Source organism: Hetaerina americana, unplaced genomic scaffold (genome assembly GCF_022747635.1).
Source record: "Hetaerina americana unplaced genomic scaffold, ioHetAmer1.1.p SCAF_4, whole genome shotgun sequence".
Classification (NCBI taxonomy): Eukaryota; Metazoa; Arthropoda; class Insecta; order Odonata; family Calopterygidae; genus Hetaerina; species Hetaerina americana.
Genome location: NW_027286985.1, coordinates 67828155 through 67855670, shown reverse-complemented (window position 1 = coordinate 67855670; position 27516 = coordinate 67828155). Strand labels below are relative to the sequence as shown.

The 27516-nt window shown below is 34.3% G+C and overlaps 1 protein-coding gene across 1 annotated transcript; it reads left to right on the top strand.

Annotated features, from left to right (window-relative positions):
- Positions 1–1080: 1080 nt before the first annotated feature.
- On the top strand, positions 1081–27281 carry Usp5 (ubiquitin specific protease 5). Its single transcript, XM_071590365.1, has 17 exons — positions 1081–1281; positions 1395–1520; positions 1593–1775; positions 2067–2173; positions 2369–2556; positions 4078–4223; positions 5784–5977; positions 9178–9249; positions 13122–13317; positions 16387–16470; positions 17631–17770; positions 18068–18187; positions 19781–19974; positions 20764–20955; positions 24359–24589; positions 26237–26346; positions 27008–27281. Exons 1-17 carry the CDS (start codon positions 1177–1179, stop codon positions 27068–27070), a joined length of 2451 nt encoding a protein of 816 aa, XP_071446466.1. The 5' UTR covers positions 1081–1176; the 3' UTR covers positions 27071–27281.
- The last annotated feature ends 235 nt before the right edge of the window (positions 27282–27516 follow it).

Here is a 27516-nt window from a genome sequence, read left to right as displayed (position 1 = left end):
GGAAAAGCAAAGTATCTTCTTTCATCCATTCAGCAAAATATAAAGTATGTATTTATATCAAGAAGAAACAGTTTGAATGCACAGTTTCACTCACAAATCAAAAATAACTGTAAATCACTCATTAAATTCTTCACTATAAATTTTTATTAGAATTTGTTTTCATCAGGAGAGGGTAAAATTGACCTCATAGGCTGAACTAAGAGGTAGTTCAGGGCGGTAGTCCAGGGGTAGAGCGTTGGATTACTGAATGGAAGGCCCGGGTTCAATTCCTGATCAAGTATCTCTGGGCACCCTCAGCTCAAGCTATGTCTTTTTTCCTAGGGTACCAGACCTTCCTGGGAAAGGATAACAGCACATGGTAAGGCACTGGCCCCCCTGGGTTAATGTGTGAATTTCACACGCCGTTCGGCCAAGTAAATGGTGAACTCTTCCATCACCGACCGAACTGACTTTAGAGTTGATTACGGTGTTTATGGTTATGTTCCTAAGGAGAATTTTGTAATTGCATGTCTAATTATCAAGTGCAGCAAGGCATTCTCAGATATCAAGCTAAGTTAACCAAATACATTGAATATTTCACCTTATATATTTTTTCCCCATTTTCCACCCAACCCAATATTTTTTACTTTTAAATCCATTTATTCATACCTCGAAGACTGGTTGTTGTGCTTATGTTGATAATATTGATATGCCTAATGTGAGAGGGATGAAGACAACCACAAAATATTATTTTCTGCAATAATACTTCCTTGTGATTTTACTTAACATGCTACTATTTAATAAAAATATCATTTCTCCTAACAAGAAACGTTTAGAGAAATTTCAAAGAAAAATGTTCAAGTGTGAAGGGGAAAAATATTCATTAATAAAATTCCGGAGTTTCTCATAGTTTACTATTGATTGTTCCTTGCAGTATCTGAACTATGAAACAATATTATCCAAAATAATACTATAGGAAGCTGAGACAATCAAATTTTAAAAGCTATTGCTGATTTTTTTATTTCTACGAGGTTTAAATGACCCCGCGTCAAAAATTGACGCTCGAATTAAAAGCATTTTCGCAATTCACTTCCGAGTAGAAGCTACTCATTGTTTTTGAAGTGAAATATTCATTGTCTTGCCTTATTTACGTTGTTGACCACTGCCAAAACGAAAAGAAGACGGGAATCTGATAAAATGGAAGTATCCGAGCTGCTATCTCATCTGCAAAATATCTGTAAACCTGATCCAAATCAAACTAGAATTTATAAAGATGAGTGTGTGTTTTCTTTTGACACACCGGTAAGTGTATATATTCTCTTCGAAATAATTTTTATGTTTTTGTGTATATGTATGTACATTATTCATGCTATTGATTAAGATCTGATAGTGAAAACTAATTTTTTCATCAAAAGGAGTCAGATTCAGGATTATATTTATGCCTGAAGACCTACTTAGGGATCGGGAAAGATTACATTGAACTTTACCACCACAAAACCGGGAACTCAGTTTTTCTCAACATCAAAAGAACAAAGAAAGAGGTAATTCAAGTCAGGAAATGCATTATTACCGCGACCCAATTATGGATTATCCCTTAACCAAAATTATTTTAGCTTCCTCCTGAACAGCAAGGAGATGGCCCAGAGAAGAAAGTTACTCGACTTGCAATTGGAGTTGAGGGTGGATTTGATCCGGATGCTGGTAAATCGAAATACGAATACGAAGAATCGTACTCATTAGTTATAATGCCTGGTTTTCACACCTTTCCGTGGCCTGTACCTGAGCTTCCCAAATCGGTGAGTTGTGTGAAGTAATGTGCTTGTGTTAAAATATAAAATACCTAATGATTCTGTATATATGAGTAAAATTGGAATAATGAACATGCCAAGACACTTAATCTACGCATGATGAGTATTGACAATCCGTTTTAGTTTAGTGTAGTGAATAAGAAGAATACGTCATATTTTATGCAACGTGGAAATGCATGAGTCGATTCTGTTTAGTTTAACCTTCAGGTATTCTGTTTTGTTTTTTTCTTGACAGAAGTGATAATTAACCTAATGGATTACGTGGCATTTTCTATTTAGTTTTCAGAAACTATTCAAGTTATATTAGATGCAGATTCTGCTGCTAAGTTGGCCGAATTGCAATCCTTAACTGAAACATGGGATGGAGAGATGAGAGTTGTTTCGAAGTAAGTAAAAGTTTATTTTCAAATCAAATATTCTTTTGCGGTATATTGTCTTTGCACGTAGGGATCTTAATATTAGTGCCTAGTGTTTTCAATTTCAAAATTTATATTTTAAAAAGCTAAACTGTCTTGCAACGGGTCCCAGAGGTTTGCGGTTAATCCAATATCGTTAACACAATAATGGTCATTACATTTTAGGCATGCTGAAAACCTGCTGCAATTGGATAATGGTGTTCGTGTCCCACCAACTGGATGGGTTTGTGAAAAGTGTGATCTAACTCAAAATCTTTGGATGAATCTCACTGATGGCAAGATTATGTGTGGGCGAAAGTTTTATGATGGCTCTGGTGGCAATGACCATGCTGTGCAGCATTACAGAGAGACTGGTATGTAAAAATGAGTGACTTCTCTCCAGACTATTCACTGAGACCAATTTCACTGTTAATCAATGTATGTAGTATTGTGTACGTAGTGTCCCCTCTGTGAATGTGCCAATCTGTCAAGTCAATATGTACCAACAATAACGTAGTCTTTTGTTTGAGTAGATAATAGCTATATATTTTGCTTGTTGGGCAAATTTTGACCTTAGACTCAAAATTTGTTATTGAATTCACATATCGGCTATCCAGCTAATGAAATCACATATGCAAGAGTGAAATTATGTCAGATAGTCAGTTGATGCTTCACATCTACACAATACCCTCCAAACCCAAACTACCGTAAAGTTGTGTGGCAGAAGGGTGTTAGGGCACAAATATGCAATAATTGATGTTTATTGGTATCGTTCAATTTTGGTTTTAAATGAAAATATCCAGGTACTTGGGTTCCATTTTGTTGAATTCCCTTGATATGAAAATCTCTTCACAAGAAAGCTCAGGTGTCCATATCCTTATAAAACTCTTGAGTTCTTTCTGCCTTTCTTTGTGAATCAAAGGGCTTCGATCCTAATTCCTCCAACATATCTGTCACACTTACTCCCTTCTCATAGCAATTCTTAATTAATCTGGTGGATTTTCTTCTCAGAATCTTTTCCAATCTCTGGATTGACATTTTCTCCCTTAGCTCCCAAACAAAAGCCCCAAATGTGGCTTAACCAAAGCAGAGTACCACTTTTCTCTAAATTTTTCATTCCATTTTCGTGCCACCCAGGTAAGGAAATCTATTTTCTTTTAGGCTGACTTGCACATTCTTCTGATATCTGAACTCATGAAAGGCTTAACCCCCAAGCATTCGATCTTTTACTGTTGTTACTGTACATTGTTATTCAGTTTTATGGCTCAGAGAAGTCTGAAATTTGGCCTTACCATTTTCAAATTCTGAAGTTTTAAATAAATTTTATGTGCATGTGTGTACATGAGCCTTTGCTTGAATATGCTGCCACTACAATAGGCTTCACCATGCAATTAATTAGAATACTTAACTCCACCCTGATGTCTGCTGATGATTAATGTAGTGAATATAGTTGCTCATGATAAATAATCTACCGAAATTCTCTTCATAAGCTTCCGTTTTTGTCCACAAAGCAGGAAAGTGGCATGTGTTATTTGTACCAAAATGGTTTTCAAAATTTTGATTAAATAAACCATGCTTCAAGAAACATATCTTGAAAGTATGCGGAGTAATTCATCCTTTTTTTGAATTCATAAACCAGGTCTTTGTGTACTTTAAAAATCGGGAGAAGTAGTTGGTATTACCCCATTGAAAAACCCAAAATACAGCTTTTTGTACTCCACTGCAGTGTATTTTCAAGAGTTTAAACCTCTAAAAATAAATCATTTACATGAGAAAGTGTCATGAAGCATTTGTTTTTTTTTCTTGTTGTATGTCTACTATGTGTCTATGTTTATCAAAGTATTTGCATAAAATTCTGCAAGGGGTTTGACCTTTGAATTAACTTTACCTAACAGGTTACCCATTAGCTGTTAAGTTAGGAACAATAACCAAAGAAGGAAAGGCAGATGTTTACAGCTATGAAGAAGATGATATGGTTGAGGACCCCCTGCTTGTGAAGCATTTAGCCCATTTTGGAATAAACATTGCTCAATTGGAGAAGGTAGGCAATATTTTAATCGATGTATTGCAGTTTTTCGCAGTTCATTTCATTGTATACATTTATTTTGGTTTATGTATGAATTAGTGCTTGAGAGCAGCTGTTTTGCCTTGTCATTCTGCCTACTGTTATGTTACTTGTTATTTTGTTTTTGACGTATAGTATTCCATTGTAAAGAATTTGGAACGTTTCATTGTAATTATTCATGGAAAGAAAATAACTGCATAAACAAATTGGCTGATTATGGATTTTGGATTGATTTGCCTCAGGTTTTTGTCTAATTGCTTACTTTAACATATCATACTTAATTTGATTGTATGATATTAAAAGCATTCATAATATGAATTTAATTATTTTGACTATTTTTTTCCTTGTTAAACTTTAATACTCTTTGGAATGAGATGCAAAGCTGTACAAGGATTAGATAAGTATATTTTTGGCTTATTATGTCAAAATCAAGGATGTTGTGACAAGTGATGAAAGATTTTTCATGAAAATCGCTATAGCAAAATTGGGAAAAATAAATTATTATGAAGCCCAGAGAATTGAAGGTGTCAAGGTAGTAGTTGGCTTAAAGCTAACATCAGCTAGGGGAATGTATGTTATAGATTTACTTAGTTTAAGTTGTGAAATGCCTGAATATTATTGAATCCATATAAAAAAGAATCTGGTGATATTACTGGTGGCTGGAAAGTATGTAGAAATAGTAAATAATTTTTTTGGCCTAGAACATAATATTGTGAATCATAAGGATACCTAAAAAAAATCCAGTTACAGGCACACACAGGAAACTCATTGGTTTAGGAACAATGTTTAAAATGGTTTCATCAGTGGTAGAATTGGAAAGAATGAGAAAATATATGCATTAAATATCGCCTTTTTTATTTTATTTTGGTGCTTATAAACAATATAATAGGAAGGTTTTATAAAGGCAGCTGAGAATTTAATCTATGATAAAATTGTGTTTTTTATTAGGAGTTATGAAATTTCAAAAGTTATTGTTAAATTCAGTACAATCTCAGTACAAGTTCAATTGTGACTACAGTATAGATGAATACTTATTTGGTGGACCTTCTAGTTAGAATGATATTTTTTTGTGTGATTTTGCGTTCCATGTGGTAATGTTGCGTTTATTGTTTAATTCCTGTCCTAACTCTACTGACCTTGTTCTGTTTAATGTGTTTGACAAAAGAAAAATAAACTTATAATCATATCTTTAAATTGTTTATCTCACTCTGTCCTACTGGCAGAGGCTGGTTTTTATGATTATTAAGGATCATTTTCTAAACACCATCTTATCGTTGAAATAAGGTAAATGGATATTTTAGTTTTTGCTATTTCCTAAAGTGATGTTAGGTTTAATGTTGGTAATTGATGGTTTCAACAAAATTGACCCGCATAGGTGTCTTCATCCTTTCAGTATGTGCTGTATACTTAATATTTCTTTTATTTTTTTATCTCCAAATTCTCCTCATCAATTCCCTCAATTTGAAAAGTTCTACCAATCTATCTTTTGTGGTTTCCTTAGTTATGTGGACTCAAGTGTATTCATTTGTTTTGCAGACTGATAAGTCTATGGCTGAGCTTGAACTGGACTTGAATCAAAGATTTGGAGAGTGGGTTGCAATGCAGGAATCCAGCTCAAAGCTTACTCCTCTCTATGGTCCAGGTCACACTGGTCTTGTAAATCTTGGCAATTCATGCTATCTCAACAGTGTCATGCAGATTATATTCTCGATTCCTGATTTCAAGAAAAGGTAAATTTAATAGTTACTCCATTAGAATTTATTTCACACCCTTATTAAAATTATGTCTTCAATGTTTCTGTGAAAAATATGCACTTTTACACCATATAACATTTCAGCTGCAATATCAATGTATTCAACTTTTTAATTATTCCAAATCGAGCTTTAATGCTTTTTTTAATGCGTTTCCTATCAAAAATAGATGAATAATGACCAGATAAGTGTGAGCATAGTAAGAAGTTGATTGTTGTGATTATTTTTAGATTGTGTGCGCTATAAATAGGAAAAAAACAATGCAACAATTTCAGAGTGTAAAAATCATTCGCCTTGACCGGGATTCAAACCTGGATCCCTCAATGTCCGGTCGAGTGTTTCAGCTAGTTATGCTACCGAGGCGTCCTCTTAAACTCTGAAATTTTAGGGCTTTTAAAGGAACAAGGTGTTGTGACAAAATACCGTACATACAACCGTGGCGCTGACTGTGGTGCATCGCGCACGACTACGAATGCCTGTGACATTGTATGTACGGTATTTCGTCACAACATCTTGTTCCTTTAAAAGCCTCAAAATTTCAGAGTTTAAGAGGATGCCTCGGTAGCTTAAGTGGCTAAAGCACTCGACCAGATATTGAGGGATATGGGTTCAAATCCCAGTCAAGGTGAATGATTTTTACACTCTGAAATCGTTGCATTGAAATGCACATTGGCGGTTGACTCCGTTAAAAGTTACTGTTGCGGCATCTCCCGCAGTTTCTTTGGAATTAGGAAAAAAACACGTTAAGCTAGTGGACTAAAAAGTGAATATATTCCCTATCTTCTAGTTCCCAGACGTATAAGCCCTAGAAGAGACAAATGTTGTTACTCATGAGCATAAAAATAAGATTTGAATGGTGATACTATTATATGTTCTTCAGTTGCATCTTATGAGACATTGGTATTAATCCTCATTTGACTATTCCTCTGAATTTGAATAAATAGGGTTTGTAGTGTCCTATTTTTATGTATTATAGAAGTGAATTTATCTACATTTGAATCAAAACTGTTATTAAGCCACGTAAGGGCTCCTATGGAGAGTTTTTGTATTTAAAAATCCAGCAAAATTAATTTATTTATGCCATTGGGGGTTAGTTCTTTATTTGTATGGATTGAGGTTATGCCAGACACACAAAGATTAAAGTGAACATAGACAATTTGAATGTAATAATTTGAGGAATCAGGATAAGTACGAGCAATCCATTGTGGAAAAATTGAATTAATATTCTTGACATTTGGGGAAATTTACAAAGTTTCCCATTTTAATGGAATTCAGGGTAATTGTATGGCACAAAGCATCATGCATGCTAAATATTCTATGCTGAATTTCCTTACACTCATGATATCTGTAACCATTTTCCTAACCGATGACTCATTTTTAGGGGCACATGGAGAATTTTGATATCAAAATGAAATGTAAATAAAATAGTAATACTGCTTATCATTATTTTTTTCCACCATCAACAATACACACATCTGTTAAAAGTGTGCATTAAGGTGGGACGAAAAAACTTTTTTGAAATTTCTTTTGCAGTAAAGCTCAAAATTTGAGATCTGGCATCAAATTAATTAGTGCAAAATATGGGTTAGATTGGCATTACTTTGCTTACACAGTGTCTTAAGTTATAGACAACCTGAAAAATCATAATTATTTTTAACTTTTCAGTGATGCCCAATGCATTAGGTATTGCATAGTGCTCCAATCATGATTTTATATTAATTTGAATGCGTATAATGCAATTATGGCCTTTGAATTTTAGATATCCTACTTCAGGTGGAACCTTCTCCTTAGTGATTTTTTTCAAATCCTTCTCAAGAATATTTTGCAGAAAAGGCTGTTCTTTTTTTCCCAAAATTCTCCCAGTCTTATCAAATCTTATCAAATTTTAAAGGTATTTTTTTACATTAATGAATATTTCCCCTCTTGACTTTTTGGCCTGTAATAATTTTCTGCAATGTCACTTGCAAGACACTTCGATTTTTGCGACTAGTGATTCTGTAATTATAATCCAAAATGAGAATCTATGTATGAGTGAAAAAGACATTTCTTTGGATTACTGGATTGAAACTAAGGTGTGCTTCATGAGGGCTACTATGATTTTTTTGTGGAAAAGAGATGCCCAAATCTAAATGAATCTGAATGGATTAATGAAATTTAAATTTTAATCACATTGGAACCGGTATGTGTATGATAGGATGTTTTCTTAGATTTCCAATTTTGATGCGTTAGCATACTATTCTGTCAGCTATTGTTAAACATCATTGGGCATGTGAAATATTTCCAGTGTTTAAGTCTACAAGATCATGTAAACACACCAGTAATCACTGATTTGCACATTTCATATAAATGGTGCTTAGAATGTTGCACATTCTTTCAGGTCATTATAACCACCGTCAATCTCTTCAATTATATATCATAGAGGTAGCAGATAAAAATGGAGTCAACATGTTAACCCCTGTAGATGTCTTTTGCTCCCTCAAGTTGTCTGAGGGCATCATTTTTTACTCTCTTGTTCACAGTTGGTCCCTCACATCCGACAGCAACGAAATGCGACTGGCTGATATTGAAAATTTTCATACTGTTTGCATTAGATTTTTGAAAAGTTGCAGCTGATGGCATGGACGGTGTTGTGTGGCCAAGATGTGCATTTCAAGTCTGGCTCTTAAATAAAAGAGATTTGCTCCTGCAATTGAAATTTTGTACCCCTTAATCACTCTTGCCAAGTTTGGTCTCTTCTGCTGTTGAGCGAGAGGCCATCTAGAGGGATAGACAACAGATGATTCCATCACCTTGATTAGTTATTCGTTTGACGTTTTTCCTTCTTTGTTAACTTTGGATATATCTCCTTACGTAACAATTCTAAACTCTAGAGTGATCTGCCAGCATAACAGCCTTTGATGATGATCTAAAATTTTTAAGCAATTAGATATTTTAGCGACAGAATGGCAGTTGGATTCTCATTTGACATCCAAAATACCCCGTATAACTATTATCAATATGACAAATTTCATTCACATGGACTGTTCTTAATAATTATTGGGCTTAATTCTTTTTTCCTATTGAATAAACACAAGTATTCTCAAATGAAAAGACAAGCATGTTCATGTACATAATTGAAACTCGGTTATCTGCTTATTAAATCTTACGAAATAATGTATTGTGAAAAAAATTTGTTCCAGGTTTGTTGAAAATGGACTGGACATAATTAAAGAATTTCCACCTGATCCTGCTACAGATTTTAATGTCCAAATGTAAGTAGACCTTTTTTTTTCCTATTTGTTATTTTTCCATTTTAATGATTACATGTTTAATACAGCTTTTGAAATGAAATGGAGAGGCTTCTTGTCAAGTTCATGAGCTGACTTGGTGTAGTAGTTCTGCTCACATTTCGGTTGTCCTCAAGCCTAACTTTTTCGTGCATGGGGGATAATCTTATCCCTCTTGAATTAGTTATAATTTTTTGGTGTAATGGAGGAGATAAGATAGAATGGCCATGTCTTTCAGATTGACTGAATCTCCCTTGGTTTTGCTGAAATAATTACATAGAAGTTTCGGCCTGTATTAACTACAGTAATGTTAAACATTGAACGTTACTGTGTTAATACAAGCTGAAACTTGGATGTAATTATTTCAGTTGGCTAATGTGTTCATAAAAGATTAACCCTTTCTGCTATTTTGTTTTGTAAATGGTTAATTATTTAGGAGCATTATGACAAAATTCAATTAACATCATATTTTAACCCGAAGATTGTATTGTCTTGTGAAGAAATTCAATTGGGAGACAACCAATGGCGACAAAGTTAGTCAAGTTAGCTTTCTCCATTGGTGTTGAGTGCATGTTTATTGTGGCCCTTGCTATGCTTATTTTTATTTACATTTAAGAATGGTTCAGTTAAAGGCAGCAAAATCGTGCATGACTCTAGCAAGAGATTCAGGATAATAGTTTCAGGAAGAGTAAAATTCATATTCAGTAACTGGTACAAAATTATATAAATTATTTTCCCCTCTGCGTGAATCATGCTTGCTTGCAATATGCTGGAAAGACTTGAAAGCTTGCATAGGCCAGCAGTTTCTTCCAAAATGATTTAGGCATGGCCAATTTTCTCAATGATAGAAGTAGTAGAGAAAAGAGCTATTAATTAGTCAGTGTTTAGCAAGATGCTGTTGGACAGTATATCTTGAGTTTTTGCTGTTTTCATGACGATCACCACTGTAAAATGTGGCCATAAAATTCCATCAAGCTACAATAATTGTGTTGTGACTATTCCTATAGCAGTCATTAACTTGACAAAATTGGCAAAGTGGAACGAAACCTGTATCAAAAGTTGCATGGTGATTAATAAATAGGCCAAAGGTTAATCCTACATGAGGTATCATAAGATAAAGGGACAGGCACACAAAAATCACATGTCCTACGGTTGTTTATGGAAAATATTTTCTCACCAGGAACAACTGTAATCTTCAAGCTCTTTACCAATTAGTAGCTCTCCTTATTGTAATTGTTGGGAGCTGCATACAGGAAACTACTATACAGGATGTCAATTTATCTGGAAAACCTAAATTTTGTTGGGCTGGGAAACTCAGGGAATTTCATCACCATTGAGTGAAACTCTGGAGAAGTTTTATTTAGGCTGATGTATTTTTACTGGGTGGTATTCCCAAACATTTTTTGCACTTAGCTGCATGTTACGTGCAGCTCAGGCTGGTGTGGCTGTGACCCTCTATTCCACCCTCCTCATCTTCCCCCCCCCCCCCCCCATCCTTTTCTAAGGTTACTTTCTAATCAGTGTGTGTCATGGCATGCCCAGCAGTTGGTAGTGACATTTGTAAAATTTTCATTTTATATTTGACATCATATCAAAAATCGAATGCATTTGTGTGAAACTTTACCTGGAAAAACAATAAAATAAACCTAAAAAAAATTTGGAAAACTAAATTAAAAGAAAATTCAAAGCTGCTGGACATTCTATAATGTGTTATAAATATGCAAAGTGGTTCATACGAAAATTAATCCTGCACCAGGGACAGACTTACCACAGTCAAAATTTTGCCCACATCAGGGAACTATTTCAGGAAAAAGCAATCCTTTTCACTTGGTAGTATTACAAAAGTGATGTAAAATTGTGGGATAGGCTATTATTGTCTTTACTCTGGGGCAGATGTGACTTGTCAAAATCTAAGTAAGTGAGTTTTTAACAGCGAAGTCCTTCAACTGCAGGAAGGAAAAGTAGGGCATTAAAATTTTTTAACTTTCAATTATTATTATTATTGTTCTATTATTTAAGGTAGGTTTTGCATGGTCATAGGCTCCATGCCAATACAGATCCTGAAATTAGAGTATACTCATCTTTTTTGCATGATTAAGGGAGCATCCCCTAATCATACATCCCTATTTGGGTAAGGAGGAGGCCGAGGGGGTGTATCAAACAGCCTTTAATGCCTAAAATGAGCCACCCCACAATCCATGACATCTCGTGACACTTCCTGAATAAATGCAGTCACATGAAGTGGGCAACTCTTGTGACTGTCAAAGACCGAATACTCCTCATCCTGCTATGAGTACAATGTGAGTGGCCCTTGATGGTCTCTCTTGAAGTCAAGAAAGCTGGGCCACACAGCTATATAGACTCTTGTACCTTCGAGCACAGCAAGTGGAGTAGTCATTTTTGCCTGCTGCTTGACTCCTGCACTCACATTGATAGGTGTATTAGGCAGATCAATGTTATGTTGCCAGTCTTGATCTTTTGCAAGAGGTCTAGCAAAGACATTATTTCTTATGCATGAGATCTGGTTGACACCCACATTTCATCCTGGATTTCATTCACAAATTTAATTGCCTCAGTGAGTTCTTGTAGAGCCACAGGTGTAGTGGGTCATTTTCACCTCATCACAGCCCCTGACCTCATGGAAGATTACCCCTGTATTTGGATGGTCTTTCTGTCCCAGATTGGATTTCTTTCGTTTTTCTTATCTGCTATTCCCTAAATAATGCAATTCTGAGAGACCTGGGGGATCATGAGGGTTGATCTGCCCCTTACCATTGGTTTGAATGGTGGTCAAAGATTTCCAAGGAGGTCTGTAGGTGTTTTTGTTTTGTTTGAAGTGATCATGAGCAACCTTGGTCATTGGGAGAGATTTTTCAATGCAATGGTGGTAAAATGCATTTTGCGTTGTAACCATGTAATCGTCCTGGATGATGTTTCTATTGGTGTATAAAAACAATGGTTTCACCAGTATTCCAGTCAATATCTTCAGGTAATTCTCCTTAAGAAGCTGACTGGAAAGAAAGAAAAACTATTGTTTTTATGAGCAATAAATGTGGACACAATTCGGAATAGAATGTTCATCAATAAATTCTGCATAAGCCTTCACAAAAATGGTTCTGGTTGGTTCCCATTGATATTTCAATATCAGTTTGGGTTTTTTTAAGTAGTTTGCAATGCCTCTTTAAGGTCTAAATAAGGAAAATGACAGATTATAGTTTCTGATGTAACTTCATGGAAGTATGTATATTCAAAGTGCCAGACATGTTACTTTTCCACATTATTCATTTAAAGCAATGCAACCAATTCCACTGAAATGAAAAATGCTTTATTCAGGTGAAACTGGTCAGATTGAATAAAATAAATTATGTGGGAAAGAACCATGTCTGTTATCTCTTTGAATGGCAAATAGTAGTTGGAAGCTTGGTAGATCCAAAATAAGCATCTGCTTGTGGAGTAGCCTTGAAAATGCATATTGATTTTTACATCGTGGTATTTGCCACCAAAAACTTCATTCTAAATTTTTTAATGTCATCACAGATATTTTTTGATATGCATGCATTTCCCCACCACAGTCTGAAAATCAGAGCATGCTTCATTGTATCACTTCAGTCCCGTATTCCCACAATTGCAGTTTTTATTGGAATGAGATTGAGTAACCTTTATTGGCGCAATCACTTTTTGCTCAACTGTGTTTAAAAGATACACCATGGCAAATAGTGTTGTCTTATTTCTTGTAGAAGAGTTTGAAGTGTTTACTTCACTCTAATTTCACTGACGTATATTAGGAGCATATGACCATGTTGCCAAGGATTAAAATAATCTCTGTCCAATAATGTGTCCCCTCACCTTACAAACAGGGCAAAACTTGGCTTGGGCTTATGGTCTGGTAAGTACTCTAAGACCCCACCTGAGGATGCCAAGGAAAATGACTGTCAGCCAGGAATTAAACCATTGATGTTTAAGACACTCATGGGAAGAGGTCATCCAGATTTCTCATCAAAGAGACAACAAGATGCTCAAGAGTTCTTCCTGCATTTCATCAATGTGCTTGAGGTAAGATAATGTCCATGTTGTTGCTATCTTTTCTGATGCTACTGATTGATATATTTGTAAATGTTCTCATTAATTTCAATGAAAATTCTTGGTTTACCAAATAACTAACAGCAAATATTGTTAATGATGCTATGTAAACTTATATGTACTGGTTTATATATATATATATATATATATATATATATATATATATATATATATATATATATATATATATATATAAGGTTTTTATTTTTAACCCTGTGATTTTATATTTTAAATATTATTCCTTTGCCAGCAAAGGGTTTACTTCATTAAATTAAGAACACGATGTATTGACGAAGAATGCAATTGAATACGTAGAGTTTTAGTTCATTCAAACTTTTGAAAATAGCTATTTTCTTCCTATTAAGCGGTGTTTTCCAAATAATTTCGATTTCGATCTGTGCCCAAACTGGTGAGGAGCTCTGGGTCTAAATTTGTCATAAATATTCCTCTCCCTCCCCAAACCATCCTACTATCTAATCCTCTCACCGTGTACAATTTTCTATACTGTTTCAGTCTTTTCAGAACAATTAGCCAATCTAGTATTATTTTTTTCGATAGATACAGGTATGTATTGTGAGTTTGTATCTCTCACTTGTTGGCTCACCTCTTTCCTGTTCCTATTCATCCCCTTCCTAAAGTTATCACTGTGGTTTATTTTGTAATCGTCAGTTCTCTATTACTACTCCTCTCAATAAACATTCACAATGCTGAGTTCCTTCATACAATTTTCCCCCTCTCCGCTACAAAATTTCTACCCCTTCTACAATGCCAGTATTCCCCTCAAGATTCCATTGTGTAAATGGTTTTCAAAACATTTAGTTCTTCTTTTATGTTGCATTTTATGTAAACTAGTAGTACGGCTTTGTAACTCTCACGAATATGTTCCCTTGCCTTTGCCAATAAATATATGATTAATGCATGTGAAAAATACACACCAAAGTGGAGATGAGAGAATCCTATTCTTCTGCCAATCAAAGTGTGTAAAAATTTTAAACTCACCAGTTGAAAAAATATAGCAAAATCTAACAAAGTTACCATTGGAGAAAAAAATATTTTCTCAATACATTGTTAAATGATTAATTTTAGGGCCTTTCCCTGTCCACTGAGAGTTTTCTCTCGAATCACAATAATTCCTTAGTTCATTGTCTACATCTGATATATCCTCATTTAATCTGATATATCTTTATCATCCTTGATTTCATAGCCTCACCTTCATAGTTTGCTTTAATTCTGAAGCTCTTTCTTAGGCACATACTGCCTCCTAATGCCATTTTATAGCTAGGTATATAGACTAACCTACCGAGGCAATGTAAAATGAAAAAATTATTTCCAATGAAAATTTCATATCAACTTTTCAAAGGGAAAGTTAGCTAGTTAGATAGATAATTCATTTATCATAAATTATTTTCATGTCATATTTTAATTATTATTATAGGCTTAGCCCCTTGAGATAGGTAGATACATGTATAACCTTCCAAGGCAATCTAAGAAAATAAAATTATCCCTATTAAGTTACTATTGTAATACACAGGGGACTATTTTAGTGTGTACATCACCGGAAAAGAAAATATAGTTTTTGATCCACACAATGAGGTATAAAATGATTAAAAAAGTGCTACTCCTTTTCTGTACAAAATGGATGAAATTCATTGATATTTATTTTATCAAAATGGAAATTGCTCCCATCAGAATTACATGGAGCATAATTTAGCGCATATTTAACACACTGCATAATATGCCAGGGCTTATTCAGCCCACACAATATTTCATATGATGAGTGAGGTTTTTGTCAATTATCAATTAACTAACCAAAATTATACATTTGATATGATTTGGAGCACTTAAGGCATCTTTGGAGAGAGCCTTGGGATAGCACTGGATAACCTTAAAGCTAATATTGAAGAAATATTAATCAAGTAAAAGTCATGTTAGATGGTGTTTACTTCAACTCTTGGAGGCCTCGTAACCAGTCTATCTAAGCATATAAAATATTGATTTTATTTATTTCACATTAATCCAAAAACAGCACTTTGGCCCTAACATCGGACTTTTAACATTGATATAACAGTTACGAGCACCCAAGCCCTAGATGGAGAAAAACTTACCTGGGCGGGAATCGAGCCTGTGACCTCTGGGTTAGCAGGCATTGACGTTACCCAGCCATCACTGGGGCCAGGTGGTATGGTTGTCATCCTCGGTCTGAACATGGGGGAAATACTAAGTGCCACCTCTAATAATCTAACATATGCCAAGTACTTAAATATTTATCAAATGCAGTGACAAAAAAGTAAAGGAAGTATAACATATCTCTGATTTTAAACCCCTATTAAAATATGCGATAATAACCTGGAGTCTATCTCAGAAAACATAATTCAAGAAGTGAATAAAATATCAAGGAAATTTGCCAAGTCATTATTGCCATGAATCAACTAAAAACAAAACATCATGCTATGCCCTGGGATAAACTAATTGTGAAGGCACTTTTCATGAGTTTAAATGTGAATGTGAGGTCATCCAGGTTAAATTAAAAGGTTAGACAATAATGTTACAGAGTAACATGAGTCATTTGAAGGAAAAAAGATAAAAGGAATCATTTTTCCTCAGTTATTTTGTAATCACTCTCATAAGGTAACACTATCATATTAAATCATATTTCTTTTTTAATGGGTAATTCCCTAATTCCTTCTACCATGGTAACCTGCAGTATATGTAGATCAACATTCTAAAACATATATCCTTTAAAATTTACTGAGTGGTTTTGGCATTCCAATGCCTAGAATTTGTATTTTTATGCAAGAAAGGTAGGATGTTGTTATTTTTAGATGTATTCAGGTATAATAAACATGTACCTAGCTATAATAGATCTTCACTTAAGCAGTGGTGTTGCCCTACCTGATTGAGATAGCAGACCATTAATCATGACTGTTTTGGAATTCTGGAAATTGCTTATTGTTACCACATAATAATTTGACTTTTTATACATTGACCTCTTAATAGTTAATGATATCTTCTTATTTTATTGTTTCTTTTTTGCATTGTCAGAGAAATAGCCGCCATAGAGTGAACCCTGCAGATTGTTTCAAGTTCAAGGTGGAAGACAAGTTTCAATGCAGTAAATCTCAAAAGGTTTGGTCCAAATTAAGTGATAGTTAAATTATATTTATTTTGCATCTATTCTTGAAAAATGATTTCACATAAATATGTTTGTGTAATTGGTTAGTATCCTATTTTTCCTCCATATCACCATTATTAATAAGGATGCAATATAACTTTCATATTGTTATATTGGTTAAAAATTCACGATTTTCAACAAGAAACTTATTTCAGTGAAATGTTTCCTAAAAAGGTTCATTCTATTTTTTCTCATGTATTTTGTTTTCAAATGTTCCTTAAATACATATTACCCTTCAGTTAAAACAAAATGTATACGAATTGCAGTTTTGTAGTATTATGTATCTTTTTTTTCAAACAACCTTTCATATAAGTTATTTCAATGTTATTAATTAATTGATGATACAATAACTTGTAATTATACACTCCATCAAAGAATAATAAATTTAAAACAGCAATTAAAAAAAAACTAGCTTCATAGCATGGTCAGATTTTTGAGCAAAATTAAGTACAAGTGCAATATAAATCAGTTTGGAAATCTATGGTAAATATCTAGCTTGACAATAGTTTGTTCACTCTAAATTTCAGCTTAAGTAAGTTGAATGTTGACCCAGCAACTTCTTAATGATGTACCTATCCAATATAGTCACATCATAATTGTGCTTGGAAAAAATATATTTGATTGAGAAATAGTTCCACTTGTATTTTATCAGATATTATTTCATGTTAACTATTGACATGGCAAAAAGAAGCTCGGTATTTGGGTTCAGTGGAGTTTTGTTTGAGATGCAAATAACAGTCACACAATATTGTCTCAATATTTGAAAAAAATTGACAGAAAGCACAAATGCTTTTAGTTTAAAGATGTGTAATCTCTACTTTGATTTATCTATGCTAAGGGGTCTTAAAAGATCCAGTGCTTTTGGTTGGGGACTGCCTTATGCTTCAAATTAAAAAATATTTCAAATTAAGCTGGATATAAATAATTGAGGTTTAATCGACTCCATTTTCTGTGTGTTGTTTTATGTGTTAAGGTAGGTGTAGATCTCAAGTATGAATTAAATAATTAGAAAATACTCAGCATAAATTATTGATCCATTTAATTACATTCAAATTGAGCTATAGCTATGTTTTTCCCCTGATTGCATTAGTGAAAAAATTTATTTTATTTTCAGGTCAAATATACTCATCGCACGGAGTATAGTTTACCCCTGCCCATTCCTTTAGAGGCAGCTATCAACAAAGAGGAGGTTGCTGCCTATGAAGAATCTCAGAAGAGGGACAAGGAGGAGGGACTCACTGCTGCCAACAGATCGTATGTACTTTAAATGGGACTCAGAATTACTTGCAATTTTTCTATTAGATTGTTGTTAATTATTCATTAACACCATTTGGCATGCTCAATGCATAAGTAAACTCTGGATAGCAAAAGGGAAGATTGTTTCAAATATTACCATTTTAAAATCATCACATAAGTTTGATTTTGTATTGGAATCTTTTATTATTCATTCAAACAGCTACTTTTGAAGATATCTATGGAATGATACAAACTTGAGGATATGATGCTGTATTTTATAGTCATTTAATGAAAGATTGTTATTTTTTTTTTCAGAGAGCCAAAGCCAATTGTGAGGCCAAGGATAAAATTGGAGGCCTGTCTTGACACATTTTCCCGTTCTGAGACTGTTGACTTTTATAGCACAGCTGTAAACCAAAATACCAGTGCTACAAAGTAAGTACCACGTTATCTCTCTCATCCATAATTAAAGAACTGTATAAATTGGTCTAAATAATCTCATCTAGCAGTTTCAATTAACTTAACCATTTTGTGATCTATGAGGTGAAATTGAACTGAAAGCCAGTATTGATTAAGCTGTGTGACCACTTTTGCTAACCAACAAGTTTTCATGCACTTGAAGCCATTGGACCTTGTTCACAATGGCTCCTTTTATCTCAATTATTCAGAAAATGATTGGATTAGATAATGTAAATTAGTTCACTTTTTCATTGCATATTAGTCCCTTTCCCTCTCATTCAAATGGTTTGAGCAGTCAACCCCTCTTTCTCACGTAGAATAAAAGTGTTCAACTTATAATACATTAGGCTCTCAGTGAAGTTTATGAATGTTGATTACTGACTGTAATTATGTTTGTTTGCACCTATTATTTCATATAGTGAAAAAGCTCAATGCTCAATGCAATAAAAAAAACCAGAATCCTTCAAGAACATATATTCATTGTACCAAAAAGGAATTCCTAAGGTTTATTTAGGTTCTTAAGCCTGTGTGCGTAGTGGAGATCTAAATTTTTTTTACTCCTCAAACACTCTGGTGAAGGTTTTGGTACAATATTTTGGAAGTTGCATGCATAATATGCACAATTTTGCACAAGGGATGTAATGCTAAAGGTCAAAAGCACGAACTATTTGTTATCACTGTTAATATAATTAAAAAAATGTTTGTTTCTAGTAAAAAATTTATTGTCAGCTTATTTCATGCATAATTTTTAAGAGGTTGATGTGCAGCTCAAATTGTGGGTGTATCTATTTCCTGCGAAAAGGTAGATTTAATTAAATGTCTTTTTCTAAGTTTATGTAATATTAATGTGATTGCCAGAAACTCAAAAATGGCATATAGAAATAATATGTAGGGATGAATCATGAATTACTTCACCTCATCTGACTTTTAGCATCCACATTTCATTCAATTTGTTAGCAACCTTGTTTGTAAATACAGTGCAGGAATCGCTTACCATTACAATTCTTATGCAATAGAAATTAACTCATTTTTTTCTAATAGTCATTGTCAGACTTGGAGTAATTAAGTTTTGGTAATTTTTGTCTGTCCGACATGGCGTTTACAAACTTTTTTCCTCAGCTTAGGCAAACAGGCTGATTGCACAATAAACAGGTCTATGTAATTTCTCTCTTCAATTTATAAGGGAAGTTTTGGCGTAAAATTCTTTTTTTATAATTTGTCTCAGTCAACTGTCATTTTCTGTTTTTCCTGCTCATCGTTAATTACAATTTCTGCACCTTCAGTGGATTTTGTATTCTGGGATTCGAAAGAGGTCTCCTTTAATGGGCTTTGACAGTTTCGTGACAAGTTCCTCGGCAAGATTGGCCGTTTTCATGATTGGTGTACACTGTTGTTGAATGTGTAATGCAAATACACTTGATCCAATAATATCCACCAGCCCAAAAAATATCATTAGTGACTCACTTCTTGTTTTTTTAATCGCCCTTTGGTGTTTGAACACTTTTGGTCTCCTCCTTTGGTGTGATTAGAGAAAGATCATTAAATCATTTTTCTTTTGTGTGTGTGCAGGACTACTCGCCTGGCATCATTTCCAGATTACCTTCTCCTTCACTTAAAGAAGTTTACTCTTCGTGAGAATTGGACATCTGTCAAGTTAGATGTTGCTGTGGAGATGCCAGATGAAATTGACCTGGCATCATTGGCAGCTCTTGGTCCTCAGCCAGATGAAGAACAGCTACCAGAAATTCAAGGATCACCACCTGGTAAGTATTTTACGGTCCATGTTTCTGATTAGATACTAGGTCCATGTTTCTGATCTGTTAGTAAGTCAGCAGCCCATGTTGTAAATTGCTTATAAAGATTTTTTCAGTGGCGAGTTTACCAATTAAATATGGCATTGGAATTGATTGGTTACTATTGTCGACAATATTGGAAAAATTAGAGCGTCATTAGTTCATTTGTGAAATTATTTGTTGATATTATATTTTCTTTTCAAAACTGGAGTAATTGCATTAGTCTGTTGGTATTAACATCTGAGCATTTTTTAAGTTCAATTGAAAGTCAACTTGAAGTAAAAAATGTTTCACTCAGTAAAGGAGACAGAACTGGCTATTAATATTCAAGATCATAAGTTTTAATTTAAAATGTGGCCATATTAAAATATTATGACATTGGTAATGATGTCCAAATTTAAGCTATTTAAGCACATAGAAGTTCTAAAGTTTTGATGTGTTGATAAACAGTTTCTAAAAAGGATGCATAAAAAGTAATCAACTTTGGTTGATTGCTGCAAAAACATTTTTTGCAACTCACTCAACTGAATAATGGGAATACATTATAAATCACTAAGTGCATTATTTCATTATTTGTGGAAATAAAAATGCGATTGAATGTTTTATTGAAACAGTTTGTAATTTATCCCATTAATATGTTTGAGACATCAGTGATACCTGCATTTATGATATAGTAAATATGGGGCAAGGTCTCAAGCTGTTTAAAACGTGTTGTTGGATTTAATCGGATGCTTTTTTCAATTATTTTCAAACTGGCAGCTGTCACATTAGATGAGAACATGATACAGCAGCTCATTGGAATGGGCTTCCATGTGGAAGCCTGTAAAAAGGCTGTTTTCTACACTCAAAGCAATGGCCGTTTGGAAGCAGCAGTTCAGTGGCTAATGGATCATTTTGGTGACTTTGATTTTGAGGAGAAGTTTGTTCTCCCTGGAACAGATCGGTCATCAGGTCAGTATCAATAAAATGCTGAAATTGTCTTAAGCGTACCATGTTGAGAATGGTGAAGTATGATGTGGGGTGCTCCCATGAATTATTGGAGATGGATATCACGTTTCACTGCAAAGGATAAAATGATCTTTTGGATACTACCTTGATCAAAAAGTTCCCGGAATAACCACCGTGTGGCGCTCCCATCGTTCCGATTTGAGTTCTGTTTTTTTTGTTAAATTGGTACATCTGTTGTTGATATTCCCTTTAAATCTTAGTGTCATAACTTGACATTTGCAAAAGTTACGTAGCCAAGAGTACATCTATCTCTGTGTGTGTTGGCGATTTTTTACAATTGCAGAAATGGATTTAAATTTGCAACAACGAACTTGTATTAAATTTTGCGTAAAAAACGGATTTAGTGGCGCACGGACGTTGGAAATGTTGGAAAAGTGTTTCGGCAACGATTCTCTAAAAAAAACGGTCGTTTACCAGTGGCACGAGCGGTTCAGAAGTGGTCGTGAGTCAATCGAAGATGATGAACGCAGTGGCAGACCATCGACATCGAAAGTCGGTGAAAAAATTGATAAAGTAAAAGAAATGTTGGTCAATAACCGCAAATTAACCATCAGAGAAATAGCGGAGGACTTGAACATTGCCTATGGATCCGCCCAAGACATTGTGGTTAATGATTTGGGTTTCCGTCGTGTAGCAGCAAAAGACCTCAATTTCATGCAAAAAAGAGACCGTGTTGACGTCGCAAAAGACATGATTTGCGAGGCTGAATCCGATCCCACATTCATCAAAAGGATCATTACTGGAGACGAGACGTGGGTTTATGAGTACGACACGCAATCCAGACATCAGGCAAGTGAATGGCGTTCACCAAATGAGCCGAGACCAAAAAAACCACGTCGTTTTCAGTCAAAAAAGAAGGCAATGCTGACGGTTTTCATGGATTACAACGGTGTAGTGCATCATGAATTTTTGCCAGAAGGCCAGACAGTAAACAAAGAGCATTATTTGGGCGTTATGAGACGTTTGCGTGAAGCAATTCGCCGAAAGAGACCAGAAATGTGGGCAGAAAACTCATGGATTTTGCACCATGATAACGCACCGTCGCACAGTGCTATCATTATTCGTAATTTTTTGACGAAAAATGCAACAAATACCATCCAACAGCCACCGAATTCACCTGATTTGGCTCCCTGTGACTTCTTTCTGTTCAATCGAGTTAAAAAACCATTACGGGGAACGCGTTTTAGCAGCCGAGAGGAAGTAATGGAAAAATCGCAGGAAGCACTGATGGACATACCGAAAACCGAATATAAAAAATGTTTCGGGGATTGGATCAAGCGCTGGCATAAGTGTGTTGCAGTCGATGGGGATTACTTTGAAGGGGACAATATAGATTTAGATGAATAAACTTGTATTTTTAATTTTCTGAATAAATTCCGGGAAATTTTTGATCAAGGTAGTATGTAAACTTTTCACTTGCTTTACTGTATGACCTCCAATTTTCATGTTGAACCTTCTTCAGTCTAGAAAACCTAATAACCTTTGTATTATTTGATTCACAGGCTTCATTAACCATTTTTTTTTCATATGTACCCTGTGTTAACCCCCCCCCCCTTTCATAGCACTGTCCATCATGACTCCCCATCCACCATATGTACCTGAGTAGTCTGAGACATGTGCAAGTTGTAGATAAACTTTCATATTCTTCCAATGTACTCCTATCTCCTGTAATACATTAATTAATTCTAACGAATTTAATATATTTAATGCATTCTCAAAATCTATTAAACGGTCAAATACATGTCATTGTATTCTATATTCCTCTTTATGAGTGCCCGCATTACTGCTATGACATCATGTGTAACTCTTCTCTTCCTGAACCTAAACTGCTCATCCCCCAAGTAATCATTTGCTCTGCTCTCAATCATCTCATCAATGATTCTAAATACCACTTTTGACAAATGTGACATCAAACTTATTGTGCCACAGTCGTCACACCTTTTCCTTTTTGGGAAGGTGGCTAATAATGATCCTTCCAAGTTTTCCAGCCCTAGTTCTCCTTTATAAATGCTATGAAGGAGCTCATAATTTTTACCTTAATACATTATTTTGTGAATACATAGGTTAATCCTTTAATTTATTGACTGTAGCTCCACTGTAATAATTCAAATATAATGCTTATTGATAAATTTGGGGATAAGTTATTAGGCAAATTTATAATGCCTAACCCTTTACTATGACCCTTAGGGGAAGTACATATCCTTAACCTTATTCGCTAGGTTTAATGAATTATTTATCTCATACCACAGATTTGTTTCGCTTCATTCAATGTTTGTGCCAACTTATTCCAATATAACCAATTGTCTAATTGGTGCCTTCGGTTTATGCATTTCGAGGAGCCCAAAAGTTAAATGAAAGAAGTGATAGGGATTAAATGAGAACTAAAAACTCTCCCAAAATCCAGTGTTCAAGGGGATCGAGATGGTGCGGGGGCTAACGTACTGGCTTCCCACCCTGAGGGCGCGGGTTCAAATCCCGGCGGTGTTGAATATTTTTCAGAGGTATCTCGATCCCTACTTGAGGTGCTTTGTGGAGGGCACTTTGAGTGAGTACGCCGTCCGTCGGATGGGACGTTAAGCCGCGGACCCCTTGGCGCCTTTCGTAAAGAGTAGGCTAATGCCGACGCCGGGTTTCTCTCCACCCTTCATCCTTTCCTGTCCTTCCCCTATGGCGCAAATGACCTTAGCTGTCGGTCGCCTCCCCTCAAAACTACTACTACTCCAGTGTTCAATACTGGTATGACTGGAGTTGTTTCTTTGATAAAATATGGCTAAGCAGGAATTATAATTTAATCTTTAAAATGCAGATCCAGTAAAATAGGAGCTAGTGTAACTGGAGTCAACTTCATGTGTGTTACTATTCATTCCCAGAATTATAAGTTGCTAGGGAAACTGAAGAAAATTGTATCATTTTGTATTCATGTTCAAGGTTTTTAAGGAAGTTCCATAACAATTTCTTAAATGGGAATTCGCTATTACATTTTAAAATGTGCATTTCAGTTGCACAATTTCAGAATACTTGTGTGAATGTTTAAGAGAATCCTGAAAGGAAAATTTTGGTTCATCAACCTAATGAAATAATTTGTTTTGATAATGCACTGCATCAATTTTGTTTTTTCATAAATTTTACCCTCTGCTTTGTGTGTGCTGATGATAGTTTTTTGCTGCTACATGTATGAGCCACTGCAAAGAAATACATGGTGGTTAAAAAACCATAAATCCTTAATACATTTTATAAATCTTACAGCTGTTTATGGCAATTGTAACACTTCAATACAGCTTTAAAGAAGTGCTGCAATTATTAGAAATGTGCTAAATTTTTGTTTCAATTAACTTGATTGCATTAGGTGGTGGATCACAGTCCATGGAGGTTGATGAAGATGGCATCCAAACAATAATGGGGATGGGTTTCACCCGTGCCCAAGCAGTAAAAGCCTTACGTGCTACTGGTAATAATATTGAACGAGCTGCTGACTGGATATTCAGCCATCTTGAGGAGTTGGATGCAGTGGAGGAGGAGGCAGCTGAGGGTGGAGGAGAGAAACATCCATCCAACGAGGCAAACAAAGGAAGTAGCCGTGAGTTGTTTCATTTGAATTTTTTATACTAAGGAAAGATTTATGCATGTACCTCTTTATGTACACTTCTAGCCAGTTTTAATGTAACCCTTTGGACTCATTTCCTAAAGCTATAACTCAGTTTACAAGTCTTATGATTAATTTTAGGGCACTTGTAAAGTGATTTGCACTTTGAAAAAGTCTACTTACTTTTTCCCGTGGCATCCATTTTGGGAACAGTTTGAAATTGTATTTTTCGGGGAATAGTTAACTTATCGGTGTGTTATGATTTCCCTAATGAAGAATGTGGTATAAATGGAAACCAAAAAAGTCCCATATGATACTATTTGAAGAGGCAGACTCTGAAGATAAGGAATATTAGAAGTCTTAGGGACAGCAGAAGGACCTATGTGAAGCAGTGTATGGATGTGATAGGGGAGAAATAAGTATGCAAGGGCAGAATATGTAAAAGAAAGTAGTAAAAGGAAGTGAGTTTCCTGAAATAATTTAAAATGAGTTTTTTTCTTAAATGGAATAGTGTGAAGTGTATGTGTACCAATGCAGTGCATGCATGCTAAATTATCAGGAATTAAAATTTCTCGATTCAGAAGCAGAACTAAGTAGGTTTTAATTGAACATTACATTTCAGTTACATTTGGTAAAAATGTTGACATTTAAATTCACATTCTTTCTAGCAAATGAGTCGTCAGCTTTTTCATAATTCGAAATAATTTGATTATGGATTAACAATATGAATATTATGGCTGATGTAAATTCTGAACGAGAATTTTAGTTTCATATTATTTTCATGCCGGGAGTCACTAAGTGCATAATGAAAACTTTGGATAAAACTTCTTAACTTTTTTTTAAATATACTAATGGAAGATGAAGATATTGGGAAGAGATGGAGGGAGTACATTGAAGAGCTCTTTGAGTTGACGAAATAAACCGAAAAAAATCAAGGTAGTTCTCAGAATCAAAGAAAAAGATTCCCTCTTAGGAAGAATCAGAGAGCTACAACAATGGAAAAATACCAAAGCACTTCCAACGAGAGAGTGATGGTTGCAATGATGAAAAACCCTAAGAGCAGATGAGAACATCAGTCAGATATGTAATAAAATGAGTTAAGATGTATAATTGTCAAGAAAGCTCAAATTTCTCATTTCTAATGAGTATCATTTAACACCTTGCCAAGTCTTATTTAAATGTCGCTTAAATTCATGGTGTTGAGCTATGGGATTATTCCTTTTTTTATTGCAATTGTAATCTAAATTGAGAATTTATGTTGTGTTAGTTTATATAGTGTAATGTTTATCCAGATGACATTTAACATGGTAGTACCATTTATCAAAATGCATTAAATCATTATTTTTATACAAATTTCATTATTTAAATTGATTTTCAAGAATAAATTTACCATTAATATTCACTGCAAACATTTTACATTGTGTGTATTGTTGTATGATTATTTGTGAAATACCCAAATGAACTATTTGTCACTATTTTTCAAAATTCTGTCCTATATTACATAATTTTTTGTTGAGATAATGAGGCGACTTATGGATTATTTATCAGTTAGTGATTGTGTCTCAAATACATTGCAATTATTGAAGTCTTCAGACTCAAAGTGAGAATTGGCCATAATTCTGCAACATCAAACTTTTTCAGGTTATCGTTTGCTTGCCTTCATTTCTCACATGGGAACATCAACCATGGTTGGACACTATGTATGCCATGTTCTGAGGGATGGACGCTGGGTGATTTTTAATGATAATAAGGTAAATGATTGCATAAATCGGTTTTATTTTTATTCATTTTTCTGAAGAAACCTAGCATTTGTGGTCATTAATGTGATGCATTATCAGTCATGTTTAACTGGCTTTGCTATTTATAATGTTATTCTTCTTGTAGAAAAGTTCTTTATAAAAAGTTATAAGTTTAAGTTGTAAGTTTATATGCTAAGTTATAATGGCGTCAAAAGTAAAGTATTGGAATTCTTCTCCTGACAAAGTTATAAGCAATTTTAATAAATGTCTTGCAACAGTTTTTGAGTTCGGTTAGGTCTTTGTCTTAATGTTCATGTGCATTGTATCTGCTATGATTACTCATAATACTTGGAATTCTAATTACTTAGTTAATTTCTTAATTTTCAATAAGTGGATAAAAATTAAATTGACTTTAGTCGAGTTAATATTGAAACTATTTAGAAATGTTTCCTTTAATCGGGAGTCATAAAGCAGTGTCAGAACTTTACCTGTTTTATCTCCCCTGAAATTCATGAAGATTGGGTTAATCTAGGGGTGAAATATTCAAAATACAGTTTTTAAACCAAGTATACCATAAAAAATCCTGTAATTTGTATATTGTAAAGGGAATCCAGTGCCTATTCTTAGCATTTTTAATACTTATTGTCTAATTGTTTGATTTCTTTTTATTCAGGTTGCATTATCTGAAAATCCTCCCAAGGAGCTGGGGTATCTTTATCTGTATGAACGGATATAAAAATCTCTGTTATTGCCATGTGTTGCATGGAGCACGAAAGTGGTGTAAGATAATAATTTTTGAATAAAATATGTACAGGAATGTAAAGCAAACATTTCCTGGAATATGGTCGCTAGTCTCAAAAGCTGCCATTCAAGTTACACAATGCAACATTGTTTGATTTTGCATTGAAACCAAAAAATTAATAAATTAATTCACACTTTTAAACATATCACCTGCCAGTTATTTTTTATATTCCTAGTTAAAAATGGACATTTTTTTATAGGAAGTAATAAAATAGGTAAGGTACAAATATGCAAAGCATAATGTATAAGCTGTTGGTAGAAATGTTGTGCTCTCTTATGCTTTTACTATGCATAGGAAACAGTATCAAAATTTTATTTTATTGTTTTAATGTTATTGTTTTGACTTTATTATACGTCCATTATCAATACTTAAGCTTCAAA